General features: G+C 47.7%; 1 protein-coding gene across 1 annotated transcript in view; it reads right to left on the reverse strand.

Annotated features, from left to right (window-relative positions):
• The window catches only part of LOC119431725 (peroxidase), a 70,955-nt gene extending 55,192 nt beyond the window's left edge, over window positions 1-15,763 (reverse strand). Inside the window, exon 1 of the mRNA XM_049657347.1 lies at window positions 15,461-15,763. Within this exon, the coding sequence (XP_049513304.1) occupies window positions 15,461-15,468 (8 nt within the window). The 5' untranslated portion in view covers window positions 15,469-15,763. The remainder of the gene's footprint in view (window positions 1-15,460) is intronic.
• Between the last annotated feature and the right edge of the window lie 1,142 nt (window positions 15,764-16,905).

Genomic DNA, 16,905 nt, shown 5'->3' on the forward strand with positions numbered 1-16,905 from the left:
GAAAAAAAAAAGGAAAGAAGAAAATCTAGCACTGTCGAGGCATCTTCATGCGTAGCTATAGAAACGGAGCTCAGCGCAACGCAGAAAAAGAACGCGCGACCTGCTCAGTATTTGTATGCTCCTCATCACTTTCTCTGTACGCATTCCTCGTTTTATACTTTCCGTCTTCCCTTCTTTCTTTGTTGTGTTCTTTCTTTCTCCGCGTCGACTGCACGGCGCAGCGTAGCGGACCCTCGGCAGAATCGTTGCCATCAGTATGCCGCGGCCGCACCGGTGCGAGACCAGCGCACACGTGGATGCAAGCAGCTTGCACTGCCCTGCAGACCTCCTCGCACGAACTGCGTTTCTCTGGCGCCGCCGAGGGCACTCCTGGTTCTCTGACAAACGGGAGTGTGACGGAAATTCGAAACTTTCGAATTAGCGAATCGAATAAGTTCCCATTCGGTCTTCGAATGATGGGTTCTCAGTTCGACATTGTAACCATCGTAACCAGTATCGTCTTAGTAAAAAATTGGAAGGCGCTTAAGGCTTCGCCTTTAGGAGTGGAACGCGATAGCATTCAAAGATCCCTGAATGCTTGTCAGGCTTCCCGATGGGGGAGTGAAAGAGAGAGAGAGAGAGAGAGAGAGAAGACACGAGTCTTGATCGCACTTTGACCTGCACTAAGCCAGGTGCAGCATGTCTACAGTCGGGCCTCGACAAGCATGAAACATAACCTTCGTCCTAGTAACATCGTTGCGTAGATGCCTCACCCTGCGCATCCGACTGATTCGGTGTTTTGTGCTTCGGCATAGCACGTGAGCGTTGTAGTGTGTAAACATACAACTTGGACGAGGTGAAAAGAAAGCTGTGACGTCTGCGGTGAATAAGACACATTCAATTAGAGTGAAAGCTGCATAGGGTGAACGGCAACACCATTCTACGCATCGCCGCTAGTTGTATTAGTATATGGAATTTATTGACACCGCTTGACTGAAGCCCCGCTTCGCATAGATTGCAACACGTGGCTTGAATCTGCATAATTTTTTTTTGTAATGTGGAAAGGTTGAAACTGAGAATGAAAAGGTGGTCCGACTACATGACGGCGGCAGAATGACACATCGAGGAGGTCGTAACGAAAATGATGGACGCACACGGCAAACCCAGTTTCGTGGCTTCAACCGCCGTCGCAGTCACATCATACGCAGGCACGCTCCAAGGAAGAGCCTTAACTGTCACCCGAGACAGCAGTGAAGTGGCCCCAAGACGACCATGCCTACGGTGACGCATGCCAGCTCGAACTTTATTTGAGCGTAAAATGATGTACTATCGACCAAAAAAGTTTACGGACCATGGGATCTCAGAAAACGCTAAATATCCAAGCAGCCTTTAATAGTAGCCAGTAAAACCATACATCACAATGTTGTTCGCATATACCAGTGGAGGCTGGAAATGGGAATACCAGGCTGAGTTTTGAGGCTGCGGAGATATTCAGCTTTTTGTCAGATCCCTTGGTCCGTAAACTTTTTTGTCGATAGTACATTTGTGCTGAGGTCACACGACGGTCACGGCGCTCTTGTTTATTTGTGTAGTTTTTTTTATGAAGAAAGTCCAATCGAAATTTTGTTGTGGTTAGGTTGCGCAATGTCTAATTTTAGTTAGTTCTCGTGTGTTCTGCTTTCAGATAGATTTTTTACTATTAATTGTTATTCGTTGCATGTATTTGCCATTAACTCTAGTGTGCTAACTTCCGTCGAGGCTATGAGCTATATGCGATCATAGCCACAAAACGAAAAAAAAAAGAAAGAGAAATGAGAGGGCAGCCACGAAATGGCCACGAAATGCCACGAAGTGATAAGGAGAAAGTATCCCATGATCGAGTCTCCAGTGCGGCAGGCTGGAGACGAATTTTCTAGAAATACGAAGAATCGATGCACTTTTTTTTTCATCACTAGATTGCGCTGTCGCGTGCTTGTCTCAAAACATTTATCATCGCAGTGTTTGTCTGGCGCCCTACGGCATTCTGCGGTGATGGCATGAGAAGACCCATCACTTCCCCTTATACCGTTGCCGTTTCTCGTCTTTAAGGGAAAATACTTAAGTATTGCCGTTTTGCCGACACGGCCTCAGCATTTTCAGACGTCGATTATCTGGAAGCCTCCTTTCTTGGACGCAATCACTGGGATGTTTGCTCTGCCGTCGAGGAATCCTCTTAGCCCGAGTCGCCCAACGTATGTTCCTGTTGGAGGAACCTTGTTGCTTCGAATTGAATTCTTCGCTGAAGACTTAGCTCTTTACGTTAGGTTTCGTTGCCTTCAATCTTTTCCCCGAACGATCTCTTTGCTTTGTAGATATGACAAAATTCGACGCGATCCTGGGCTGATATCCTCCAGAGTCCTCTCGCGCCTGTTTTTTTTTTTTTTTTTTTTTTTTTTTATAGGGGAATCAAGCGGAACAAAAACTTCCCTTTTCCTTTCCATCTTCCTTACCCTTACAATCATCTCTAAATTTTCACTGGACGCTTACTTAGCGTTTTACAACAGGCAAACGAATGTTCACGAAGTGATGAAGAACACCTCGTACTTAAAAAAAAAAACAATAAGAAAACAACGTGCGAAAATAATTTAAAAATTACGCGTGTGCAATGTATTTATTTTTTGTTTCGTTTCCAGATAAATTAGCAAGCGCTGCCTCACAATACACAGCGGGGGGACTCTCTCATTTTTATTATTAAAAGCTTATATTTAGGATACGCTTGCTCCTTTTCACTGAGAACATATATGAATATGAAATAACACGCCTGCACCGAACAAAAGAAAGGTAACCATAACGAATAAGTCAGTCAGGTGACGTGTATGAACTAAAACAGTTCAGTATATAGGAGTCGGCAGTGCAAGGCTTGGTGTACCGCGGGCGACATCATCAAAAATAGCCTGCTCAGCGTTCTCCTCCTATACCAACCTTCCTCTTCGCATTCCTCACTTTCTGTCTTCCTTCGGAGTCTACGTCTATAGCTCGGCCAACGGTGTCGCTATACGAGAACGCCATCAGTATGCCAGCGGCGCCCCGAAAGCTCAATGTAGAAGCGGATCCAGCCCGGATTGTAGATCTCGCAGAAAATGAAAAAAAAAAGAAGTAAAAGGAACAAGTACCGCTGCTTGCCTGGCCTTGCGGTGCAGCGATTCGCCTCTGGAATTCGATGCCGCTTTGTAACGAACACTGCCGCTGGAAAATAACTGGGCGACTCTGGAATCGGTGCCGCTGGTATTTAGGGTGGGGAGCTACTTCAGGCGGCCGTAACAGAATTTTTGATGTAATTCGACGCAATACACAGAAAGTAACAAGCAGACGGGCAGGTTAATGGGATTAAAAGGGCTAGAGCTTTAATAATAATAATAATAAAAAAAACATATAAAGACCGACAGATGGAGCTTTTCGCAGGTACGTGGATCGGTTTCAAATCGAAGCCTTCTTCGCCTACCAGCCCCGCGGGGTTTTGTGCCTTAGTTTCTCGTCGAATGAACGTAATGAAACGTAACGTCTGCGTAATGAAACGAAATAAATCACGGTATAAAATTTGCGGGTGTAGCGTCACCTCATATGCGTCTCTCCAATGCTGTAGCGCGTGTTATTCAGCCGACTTCTCTGATCTTCTTGTATTTCTTATATTTAGCCTACCCCATTCTTGGCCTACCCCATGCGTGTGTGCCGCCGAGTGCGTGCCCACTCTTCACCCATCCCCAAGAATGGGTTTGCGTCTTTCTGACACAAGGGTTACGGATTAACCCTTAAATGTGCCGTGCTTTGTGCAAACATCTCTCGTCCCCATCGTTCCCTCGACAAGTATCATGCGTGGCCGTGTTCCTCGGGACATCGCTGTCTAGACATTCTGCATTTGCACCTGATTTGGTGTTTACATTTCGGCGTATACTGTGTGAGCTATGTAATGAATAAACAGAAAACAAATTGTACGAGAGTGCGTTGTGACCTTTCTGGTGGATAAACGTTGCGTAAGAGTTCACCTAAAGAAACTAGACGAAATCGTTCGCATTGCCGTTAGTTGTGAAGCAGTTAACTAACCGCTTCACTAAAGCTCCACTCTACATGTGTCTTGGATCTCAATATATTTTTTTTTCATAAAAAGATACGAATCACAGGCCGGAACCACAACCACAAGTTAATTATTGGCTGCAGGTATAGCGAAGAACTACTACTTCACCACTTCTGACGGAAAGCTGCCCCTCGTACGTCGCGTGGAACACGGTATAGAGCGTTTTAGTAAAGTGGTCAGGTGTGCTCTGAAGTGAGCTCGCGTAACGTTAGGTGTCGCTGATGGATCACAATTGGCCCGCAGCTGAGTTTTCCTTGGTTTTTATTGCGAAGCTTTCTTTTTGAACCCTGCCTGCCGTGGTTGCTTAGTGGCTATACGGTGTTGGGCTGCTAAGCACGAGGTCGCGGGATCAAATCCCGGCCACAGCGGCCGCATTTCGATGGGGGGCGAAATGCAGAAAACACCCGTGTACTTAGATTTAGGTGCACGTTAAAGAACCCCAGGTGGTCCGAATTTCCCGGAGTCCCCCACTACGGCGTGCCTCATAATCAGATCGTGGTTTTGGCACGTAAAACCTCATAATTTTTTTTGCGAACCCTCCCCCGGTCGTTCCTGACTGTGGCTGCTGGGTGCTGCTGCTGTATCGGTGAACGGCTCACGCTTTAAAGATTTACGTGACCGACTATGGGATCGAACCGCGGTCCTCGAGCACAGCAGCCCTATGCTCTAACCGTTAGGTCACAGCCGTGCGTCTTGCATGGTGTAGCACGGGTGCGCCAGAGCGCATGCGCGCGCAGCCGCGTATGTGCGAAGGGGCTGCGTTTGGGCAGCTTGTAACGCGGATGATGTGGGCTTGGGCGAGGAGGGCCTTCGGTATGTGACCTTGCACTGGCATTGCAGTGACACACAAACTAACGCAGGTTTCAGCATTCTTTATGAATTTAAAAAGGCCTCGCTCTTTGTAGATTCCGAGAAGGTACGTTGGATCTGCCACATGTTTTCAACGCGGTAGCGTTAAGGGCTCCTTGCTGCAGAAAATCTGGCATCGGCGGCGTTGTCAGTGAGCGAGAAATTTCCGTATATATTTAGGTATATGTATATGCCAAGCCTTGTAATATGACATGAGGTGTATGCGGGTTATATATTGCCACACTATTCTATCTCGAAAGTTGCTCATACCTTGTCTTACAGTCCTCACAAGGTTATTCCTCGGAATTTTGAGAATGACAGCCCACATACAAAGCGATGGATTAAAACACCGACTGCGCATGCCTTTTATGTTAAGTCTTCTAAGACTGAAATATTAAAAGTGCGAAACAATAACAGAAGCTCGGCCCACGCAGGACGTTTCTACCAGAAACCCCGCCTTCATGCATAGCGTTCGCCGCCAGCGTTTCCCGGTAAACATTATGGTTACATAAGCTGCACTTGCCGGGAAGCGTGAGAAGCAGTCAGGAATCTTTGAATGCTATCGCGTTCCACTCTTAAAAGCGAAGCTGAAGCGTCCTCCAATTTTTTTTTTCTTCCCACCGGACAGTATCAAAAAAAAAAAAAACGAAAAAAAAAAGAAGTCGCGCCCGCAAAGGTGGAGAATGTGACTGAAGGGTGTCACACTTCTATGTACTTGTGCAGAGTGGCGCTTCACACCAGCGGCAGCTAAGTTTTTTATAAGTTATTGGGAGATGCACGGGTGGGCAACATATATGAGGGGAAGTGAAAAAGTACAGCGACTTTTGCGATTTCTCGCGCTAGGTTTTGGTAACACTGCTAGTGTCCAGCGCTGAATTAGTGTCGTCTGTAACACTTCTATGGGACGTGTCACTCTTATCCCCGCGTAAGTCATTAAAGTGTGGCAGACCGTTAAACGAGGTGGCAGCTCCATTGTCGATCTGCACCAAGGAGGAAATTAGTTTTCGTTTGCGGAAGGTGTTAAATCTGCGGAAATTGTATGACATTCTCCTTCAGATTAAACCACCAAGAATTTTTTTTCTCATTTTTTTCTTGTGTAATTTGAATGTTTTATATGGTAAAACGCTACGTAATTACGTTATTATACCACATACCAGAAACCTATTCCTGAAGTGATACTCTCGTGAAAAGTTGAATTCAGGGAACTTTGAAGGTAAAGATGTCTTTCAATACGTCATGCTTGTTTTTAAAGTGAGTACCTTTCTTTGGCTCTTTTAGTCGTATTCCGGGTTGATTGGTGGTCGGGCTCGGCAAGGAAAACGTTCGCCTGCTTTTTTTCGCTCGTTCGTTCGCTCGCTGGTGTATTCGTTCGTTCGGGCTATTCGCTTAACATTGACAATCATGGTCGGTGGTTTCTGCACAATGTTTTACATTAGTATCACCCGGTGCGCTAATTTCACAGATTTGCTCAAATAAGAAGTATAACGCAGGTACATCAAATAAGGTAATTGAAACAACCATCGCTCAACAGCAAGGAATGCTTATGACGAACCCGCCGTGGTAGCTCAGTTCTGCTGATCGCGAGGTCGCGGTTTCGACTCTGGGCCGCTGCGGCGGCATTTCGATCGGAGAAGAAGGCCAAAGGAAAAATATCGCCGAAAGCGCCAAGAATTTTAGCCAACTATCGTGAAGATCGAGCTGTTTACATTATAGGGGCACACTCCTCCCTTCCCGGGAACGAAATAGCGCACAACCTGGCTCGAGAACTGACGGACCGAGCAGGTGACACGCGAATACTGGGAACGGAGAGAGACCGGATGACCATCTTTAGCGAGATCACCAAACACTATAAATGGGAAAGGGCCCGTTTCCATCCCGGCACATTCCTCGCTAAGTAGACGGCAAGCGACGGCATGGCGCTTGTTTCAAACAGAAACATATCCGAATCCAGTGGCCTACCATCGTTGCTATCCAGAACTTTACACCGATAGACGCAGATTCTGTCAAGAAAGGGCGGACTTACAACAAATGGTTTGGGCTTGTCCTGGGACACCCACACAGAATGAAACACACAAGACCAGAGAGCAGTGGGAGACCGCGCTGCTCAGCTCTGCACCGGAAGACCAACTTAAGGCAATCCAGCAGGCCGAACATGGCGCCAGAGCCCAAGGGCTCGAGGCCGTCATCTCGGTAGAGAGGCCTAGGTCTCACAAATATGCTGTACAAAAATAAAGTTTATTCCTCCTCCTCCTCCTGTACTTAGATTTCAGTGCACGTTGATAGAGCCTCAGGCGTTCAGCTTTAAACTGGAATCCTTGACTAAGGGGGAATCTGGTATAGTCCCATCATTGAATTGGGACGTTGAACATCGCGAACCAATCAACCGATCAGCTTGCGACTAGCATAGGTGAAATGACGCACGAGTTACGATAAAGTATGACCGCGTGCAGTGCGATTCGCCGTTGAAGGAAACACTCTAATGTGCGCCTGTCACTTTATTGGTGCCCGATAGCTTCAGGTGCTTGCTTGTGCTATGTGTAATGCAGTGCTGCGCGGGTCTGCGGAAAGGTTGCCAGCGCCACCAGCCACAAGTCAGCTGATGCTAAGCTGGGAGATTGTACACTTGCAGGAGGTGAAAATTCGCACGTGCTATGCACTCACGTGTTCCGTTTAACAGTGGGCGGCCCTGTACGCGATTGAAAAGAGCCCTTAGTGCGCAGGAAGGCGCCGTAAGTGTTATTGTACTCGCAGAACATCACATCATCAAGTGGAGAGTTTGGAAACATGGCCTCCCGCTTCTCCCTTTGGTTCCCAAGTTGGCTAAGGTGGTGTGAGGGATTAGGATTATTTAAAACGCGGAAATAAACCTACCGATGAAACAGAAATAAATAAATAAACGAATAAAAAAGTCACAGGAAGCGAAGTCAGATTTAGCTCGATGTCAAAAAAAAAATGAAGAAAAGTTTATCTAAGTGCCAACGCATGCGTGCTACCAGTGCTTCGAAGCTAGGTCGCACCTAACCGAAAATTAAAAAAATCCGAACAGTACGTACATAATGCTTTCTTCGCAAGGCCTGGAGTAGACCAAGGTCAGCGAACAGCCGCTGAGGAAAGCACACCTCTCGCCAGCTCTTCTACAGCTGGGCGCACACTTATCACTAGAGGCCGGATCTTTAGGCAATAAAGAAGCGCGTTCTAGGCGCCAAAAATAGGCAGGGAAAACAACGTTTTAGGCCTCCAACGTCCTAAATATAGGGACAATACCTTTACATAAATGCATTTAATTTCAAACGAAGACGTCCGCGACCTGTATCTACGACAGGAAAACAAGAAATGTTATTGTTTATGATGGCACAAAAGTGCCAACAGTTGAACATAGCCGTGCAATTGTCCCATAAAACTGCTGGACTAATCACGATAAATTGGCTTAATTCAACAAGCACACTGCTCATATTCATGTTCAATGGCCACTGTACTCGAGCGCCTCATATAGTGAAACAGGCATGAAAAAGGATGCTTGAAAGTTGGGACTACTGGTTAAAAAAAGCGCAACTTTATGTCTGCCTTAAGCAATCAAGATACACCAAAACAGACAAATAAGAAATGCAAGATAAACTGCGATTTATTTAGAAATTAACATATTCTTACATTAGGACTCTTAGGTGCAACTCTGGCAATCTTCTCATATACAATGACATTATCCGAATTGTACAGGTCACACGTCCTAACACTGCCAAATACACTTGCGCCCATTTGAAGTGTACATGTTTGAAGAAATGTGTTTGGAAAGCACGCGGAACTTAGTCTAAGAATCACTGTGAAGATTGTGGAAACAATAGCAAAGTACCACCATCTCCAGATTTTTGGATTCAAAATTGTGCCTCTTGTCACTTAGCATCTTGTCCGCTGAGAAGGAACACTTGATGGCGGTGAACACCTTACAAAGTAAATTACAAACAAAACAAAAACCGCGTGCACATCACATTTTTCTTTCTTCTTTTGCTCTTTACTCTCCGTTCCCCTGACGGCTCTGCGCGGTTTCGCATTCGCCAACCGCTCGCGCCATGTCAGCGCGGCGGCGTATACTGGCCGGCGCCTCCCATTTCACTGCTGCTAGCGGTTGTTTTCCGGGAGTTGGTTGAACTAGAGGACTAGGTTGAACCCCATAAAGTTCCGAACAGTCAGTGTTTCCGGTAACATAAATAACGGTCTCTAACTGCATTCGAAAGCGAAATTTGAGGCTAACTAGTGTTCATATAGGCGCCGATATTGAAAATAGGCATTTATAGGCATTTAGGCACGAACGCCGAAATAGGCATTTATAGGCACTATAAAAACACTATAAAAGCCCTTCTTAACCTCTAATTCATGCTCATATATCAAAGTGGGGCGATAGGAGTGCAAGTAACAAAAAATGCATTTGCCTAAAATCCGGTCTCTACTTATCACCTCCGCTGGGCATTTTGTACAGCATCTAGACGCCTTCATTTCGTTCGCCACAATCCCACGATGAGGATTTAGCCTGCCAGCCGTTAAGTAGGCAGTATTTGGCGAAGGAAAATCCTAGCTGCAGTCGGTAAAACGTTGTTTCCACGTTACGGTGAAAGCTAATAAAGAAGTGAGAAGATATGGCTAACCCGCGGCTTTTTTTTTTTCATTATGCGACGGTTAACGAATTCCCCGGGTGTGGGTGGCCCAGCCAAGTCTTATTAAGGACCTCCTTCTGCCTTAGTTATAATCCGCTCTCCTTATTATAATCCTTATCTCGAACACCGCATTGTGTCATTTTGTCTTTCGAGAAAGCGGCCTTGAATGGAATATAAACGTGAGCGGCGAACACGGACGCCGATTTCACCACGCCTGGCTTTGTCTAACTTCACGCCATCGGCAGTCTCGCCTTGCCAACATTTCGTGCACTGCGAAGCGTGCGCGCTATAGGGCGTGGCCACGCTCTGGATGCAAGGTGTTGACCATCGGACGTGCCTGTAGGCCAAGGGCTTTCACTGACGACGAGGGACTACCAGGAAGCACCGACACCTGGTCACATCACCACCCCCATTAGCTTCGCATATTCCTTATATAGCCTCCTGAGACCCGGACTCCGCTATGGGGCATAATCGCTCTTCAGTGCGGTTTTTATTGTCTACTGTTGTGTTAGGAACTTGAAAAACAATTTTTAAAATTTGAACACCACGGTTAGATGCCAAAAGCTGCGTCCCCATGTACGTGAAAACAGCAACTATATCTTGATGTGTGCTATGGTAAAAAACTGCATTTCATTGGCTAAACGCAGACATGAAGATGGAACTACGTGTATAACAGTGCCATGTTGCTGCCGCGTCCGGCATTTTCACGCAGTCTCAGTGACTTCGAAACACACCTAGAGGTTATTTTCGGCAGTCTGGGATGACACAGAGGTCTAGACGAAATTATTGTCAAATTTCTCGAAAGCGGATGACAAGAACATGAGTAAGCCACTTCTTTACGGTTACACATGCCCTACTTCATACCGCTCTTCATACACAGAGTGAGTATTTTGCGTAATCACTTCCGAGTGAATTTCGAAAAAAAAAATGTTGAAGGCAATGTGCAATGTATTCTACAAAGGGTCTTAGGAGGATAGGCACTAAATAGCAACGTTTAAACGAGCGAGCTTGAAAATTGAGCTTGTTGGTACATTACGAGAATACTTGGGAACAGCCTGAAAAGACTCCAGACAAGAATGGACAACACAAGGTGCAAATGAACTAGAAGTATTATTTGAAAGTTCCTATTTAGTGGGTTTGTATACCTCGCTACTCTGCCATTACAGAGTGAACACCGCGTTTAGTATGCATATATTTTTTTATATATAGGGAGCGGGAGCATCGGCGGGCGATTAAGAAACGGATCCAATCATCCGGTTTCTTACGCGCCATTTTGCAGGGAAGATTACCGTGTAACAATGACTATGTCTAAGAGAAAAAAAAGAGAGAGAGAGAAAAAAAAAAAGAAACCCGAAGCAACCCTTAAGTATGCAAGTGGAGCAGTCGTCTCCCTTCTCTCCCATTACTTGGGCTCAACATTCTTAGAATGTACGCTGCACGAGGTGACGCGAGCATCGTGTCGGAGAGCTAAAAGTGCGATTTGCTAGAAGAGCAAGAAGTCGAGGACGAGAAAATGAGCCCTGCATGAGCCTCAGCCTCCCGGGTGGATTAGTATTGCCCGTCCTTCTTTACCATAAAAAAATCAGAAGAAATGCCCGCGTGAATGCGCAAGAAACCGAGAAGGATTTCCTTAATGGGATATTTTCTTTTTCTGCCTCCGATATCGTGATGCTGTTTAAGGCGAAAAAAAAAAAATCAGAAAGTAAGCCGCGGACCATTTGGCTGCGTCTACTTATTATTAGTACTTTTTTTTTTTCATTCTCTATTCCTCGGGAATTACTCAAACCAGGGGGGGGGGGGGGAGAAAAGAAGGTACAACAAAATCCATAAGCGAGCGCTTGAATCTGGAATGTTATCAGCCACCGACTTGCAGGGGGCAAAATAGACAGCCGGCGTACAAACGTAAAGAAGAAAGAAAAAGAAAGAAAGAAAAAGTAGAAGAAGCCAAAAGGCGGTCAAGAGAGATCAGACGCGCAGCGGTGCGATCAAGGTATGCAGAATGGAGGTTTTATGACCACGATTCTAGTAAAGCGCTCACGCGGCAGGGGGAGATTTATGGCGGCTGGGACGGGAGAGGAGGAGGGTGGGGGAGAGAGAATGTGACGCGGGGCCTTAGGCGAGCGCCAGGCCGAGAGAAAGTGTCGCTGTAACGATGTGCTGTGCATCAGTCCTCGCACGAAGCGCGGGCGTTTAAACGAAGCAGGACGCTGCGCACGGTAGCATCACCCACTCCCTCGCCGGCACACAACCGCTGTTATAGCCACCGACCGCGGTGATGACGGCGCGCGCGCCATTTTGGCTCCAGCGGTCTATACCGAGGATACGCGACACGGTGTGCGCACGCGTCGCTCTGTTGTTGCGGTCCGTCGACTTTGTGCGCGCAATAATTACATCGTGGAGACAGAAAGCTCGGTGCGCAATCCTGTAGTGTGCAATAGCTGCGACCACGTTGCGCACATTCTCGACGTGTCTTCGGTGCGGGTAGTGCTAGACAACCAAATTATTTTTGTAACAAATAAAATCATTCAATCGGTGCGGGTGTCGGCGCGTCCATCACGCTCTCCGCGAAGACTGGGCTCTTCACCCAAGACAAAATGAATTAACGAACGAACGAATGAATCAATGAATAGATTTATTCATTTATATCTTACTGCATTTTGTAAAATAAACGTATGCCACTAAAACGTATACATCAGGATGCGCACTCAGGCCATGAGAAATGCGCGGATCATCCCGCCACGGAAAATGGCCGTGTCGACGCCGGACTGAAACTGCGCGCGAAAAGTTCACGTGCCAATAGCAGCGCCGTAGCATCTAGCCTAGCCAGCGGACGAAACAGTTTTCAGTAGCCCATGCTGAGATTTCGTGTAAGAAAATGCAGAAAACACCCGTGTACTTAGATTTAGGTGCACGTTAAAGAACCCCAGGAGGTCCAAATTATCCCGGAGTCCCCCACTATACGGCGTGCCTCATAATCAGATGGTGGTTTTGGCACGTAAAACTCCATAATTTAATTATAATTTGTGTGTGATCGTCTCTGGCATCTGCGAGACGTCACAGTCAATGTAGTTGACATACGCGTAGCACGCATACGATTGCTCGTAACCCTCGTTCACGTAGTCAAACGTCACTGAATTTTTTTTTGTTTCTGTTCTCGTTCTCCTTTATTTGAAAGCGAGAAAGGATGACGCCGCAGTAATGATGATGGCGCGAACCATACCACGCGCACCGCTGTTCGCGTTTCACTTGAAGCCGATAGCACTTACTGTTTCACCGCACTTTGCGACAACATTCGGCCAATACTGCGGTATTTTAGTTTCTGTGTTCTTTGATTTTTCTTTTGCCGCTTTCAAATAAAGGAGAACCAGAACAGGGCCGGTATTTGTAGCGATGCGTTGTGCTTTATTCTATACTAGTGCTATCATCCACCGCTCACGGCCGGCTGATCCCGTTGATAACGTGAGCGGACCGTCGCTCTGACCACTGACCAAGCACGAAAAGCGCGAAAAGGCATTAGCATCGAAAAGGCATCGCTACAAAATACCGGCCCTGGAACGAACAGGGGTAGCGTCATCGCGCAGTGCGGTCAAACCGGATGTACTACGTGCCTGTCAATGATGATGACTGGACGGCGCGCACTGTACCTTCAGTTGTGCTTCGGCCACGCGCTCCGCTGTTCGCGTTTCAATTGGACGCCGATAGTACCTCGAAAAAGTGCTTCGCCATGAACAGAGCTTGGCTAGATGCATCACGCTAAAGTAAGAGTTGATACAGCCGGTGCGACTGCTATCGTTCAAATGATGTCGTGCCTTTTCCTTGACCTCTCCACCGAACGACGCACGCATACTTCAATTTTGTGTTGAAGCTGCCGTTGCTCTTACTCGCCAACGCTGGTTTAGTTATGACCAACTAATCATAATATTGTGGTTTGAAATCCTGCGAGTTAATACGGAAACCTGCAAACCTTTGTGCCTACTCACGACGACGGCTGTGCGGCAGCCACGCTCTGTTATCTGTAACGCCATGATAGGTCACTGGCAAGGCTAGCGTGTCCACAGTTCTTTCAATGTCAGCCTCTGGGGCTCAGTCACATATTCTAAGCTATCGCGGTAATTAAGTGGCTGTGGAGTTCTGCTGCCGGGCGTGATGTCCCGAGTTCGTCTCCCGGCCGCGGCGACCGCAGCCTGGTCGGGTTGGAATGCAAATGTACCACGCTTTGGTCGCGTATCGTTTGGTCGTGAACCCCGGGTGGTCGAAATTATTCTAGTGCTCCAAACAACAACAATGTCTCTTGTCACCCGTGTGCTGCTATATTGGACATTGAACATGAAAAAAAAAAGAGTAGGACATGGAGGCGAACTACTTTCACATTTTCCACTGGCTCCTCTGTATTGTCCTTTCGAGCTTTGCCTATGTTTCTCGGCACCCTAAAACGTGTCCTTCCATCTATTCTAGCGGCTATTTCTTTTGCGGCGTACGTGGCGAGGTCTTCGCAGCTGCCTTCGGGTTGACCGCGTCTTCCGATCGCTACCCTGTTCACGCAATCGTCGCGGGTTGTTGCGAATCTACTTTTTTTTTTTCCGTGTCGCATGGCTTAACGAAGCTTCTTTTTGGCTAACATCCCTGCCAATTCTCCCTTTCTTTCCTCCTTAACGACTCCGGCGTCTCTTCGGATTTTGTTTAGTCTAGGGCAAGTCATTCCGGTCTCTGGTTAGACAAGACGGCACGGAGAGCAGCGTCGCAAAAAAAAAAAAAGAAGAAAATAAATAGGAAAAAAAAAAGAAAGACAGAAAGGGTCACACGACGAAAAATCTGGCCTAACGGAAGTTTCGGACGCGTTCTTTGGTTTCTTAACTCCAGATCTCTAAATAAGTTATAGGTGATGGACACAAGGAATGCTGTGCGAGGCCTTTTATCTAAATCCACCTGTTCGGCTTGAAAACGTAACGCTGTTTTACTGCCTACATATCAGGCGCGACTGCCCGCGTTTAACCCGTACCCGTATCGAGATCGTTAAGAACGCTTCCTTATGGCGAAGTGGTTATATATAGCTCGAGAACCAGTGCCCAAAAACAGAAAAAGTGTGTATGGAACGTGACGGGTCACCACGGGTCTCTCCTGTCTCGTCCTGTCCGGACCGGGTGCTATCGATGCCTCTAGATCTAAGTGGTCACCATGCAATGCTGCGCCGTCGTCTTCGTCTCATTTATCGTGATCGAATGACTCCGATAAACGCGCCACTAAAGAAGCCGTTATAAGCATTCCAAGATACATGCATGAAAAGCACCACGTTAAGAGGCTCTCCGTATCTTAGTTAATTTTTTAACGACTTTCCACACAAGAGAGCACACGTTTTCATACACGCTGCCGAAGTGAGACATATAACCGGAAATATCCTTTCAGCTTAACGAAAAAAAAAAAAAGAGACAGAGAAAGTGTCTGCTTTCAAGTTATAGCGACGTGTATTTCTGGTCCCTCAATTCGGTGTTATTTCAACCTCAAGGTCTGTCGGTCACGTCTGCACGCGTTCGAGACCGATTCCACAGCGTTCTCTAAAAATCCTCGATCGACCACATCGTAGCCACAGTCCTACAGTTTCGTTAGCGCCGGGCCAACCTTTCTCTGCGGTCTTGTTCTCACAAATGCGCGGGAGGCTGCTATCCGCGAACGGACTCATATTTTCGAAGAAAAGCGATGTTCGAAATCGAGAAAGATGAGAAAGCAAAAAAAAAAAAGCTATTGTCGGTAAAGAAGAATCCCAAGTAGCTCTCGTGTCCAGGCATAACAGCGGCCGTCCAGGAGCACGGGCGCACACACGACCACACACAGGCACAGGCTCACACGGAGACGGAGGCAAGCAGTGTTCCACACTCACTTGTTCATGGCAGCGAGAGAGCGCGCGTACGAGGGGAGCCTGGTGGAGGAGCGGCGGACCAGCAGCGGCCGGCGGAGCAGACTGGCACGACTTGCGGTCCGGAGGATGCACAGCGGCACTTGTGCTGCCAGCCTTGACCCTGGCCTTCGCCGCCGCTGCCGCCCTGGCTTTCAAGAGCGCGCGCGCCTCTGCTGGACGCGAGAGGGGGGGACCTCTCCGCCGTCGCGTAACCATAAAACCCTCGCGGTGGCCATCGCCGTGGACGTCATCGACCGCTGGCGTCGACGCGCGCTGAGGACGTCCTCCTCGTTGGCCGACGTCGTCTCCTTAATTCTTCGTCTCGCCCTCTCTCCCTGCCGCCCTTGTCGGAAACGCGGTCTCCCTCGCTTGTACGGCGCGAGGGTTACCACTATTACGCGATCCGGGAGAGGAGTCGCTCTCTGCCATGGTCGAGACGAACACGCGCCAGCGGTGCGGCAGCTTCCACGTATAACGGTGCCGGTACAGCCGCTTGCATACGCGACGCCAGGAAATGCATACGTACGGACCGACACACATCGTCCCTTTCTGACGGCGTCGTTCCCGCTTCGCACTGTTTACGGAAGTCAGCTGCCTGGAATGCCGCATACGTGACGCCTAAATTCTGACATCCTTATTGTCTTTCGGTTCTCTGTTCACCGGGGCTGCGGGCCGCTATGACAGGAGTTCACGGAGTAAGATACGATTTCTGCGGTCGGGAGTTTCTCGGGAGTCCTTTGTGTCAAGCGTTTCTTCGTGGAGTCGTAATCGCCAAGTAAGACCAAACGGCGCTGTTTATAACGGCACTAGTCATAACTGAACGACTTCGATGGTCTTTCGACAGCGCTTTCGCTTTCAATTTCTCAGTGTTTCAGTTTCAGAGTAGCTCTTCTTTTTCTTCTTTGGCACCTAGGACACCACGATGAACCTGTACCAACTAACCCAAATTTCAGTTCTTCGTCAACAGTTTCTCTTTGTACTGTTTTACATAAAGGTCGTCTGACTGTCATACGTTATGAGGGTGTTGCCCTTAAGATTGTGCGATGAGACCAAGGAGGTTTAATAAACCTCCTTGGATGAGGCATCGTAGAAGCGGTCGTGGTCCAGGCAACCGTCGTATCCATCGTAGGCGGAAGTGGAGTCGTTCTTTCCTCAAGAGAAGGACGTGCCAGTGCAGTTTCCAACAGCGTGTACTCTCTTTCTCATTGAAGCGCTGTTACGATCCAACGGCCGATCGACCAAGCGTTTAACGCGCGCTTTGGAGGCCTGCGGGCGTCTTGCGCAGGCTTACCAGCACGCATTGTTTCTTCGCACGAATCATGCGTGTCGGCATCACTTGGGCAAAGCTGGTCTTAGCGTTTTCGCGTCGGCGGTGCCTTCTACAGTTGAGTCAGCAAGCGCCGCTAAAGTTATCCGCCAGTGAGCTT

This window comes from Dermacentor silvarum, chromosome 10 (assembly GCF_013339745.2).
Source record: "Dermacentor silvarum isolate Dsil-2018 chromosome 10, BIME_Dsil_1.4, whole genome shotgun sequence".
Classification (NCBI taxonomy): Eukaryota; Metazoa; Arthropoda; class Arachnida; order Ixodida; family Ixodidae; genus Dermacentor; species Dermacentor silvarum.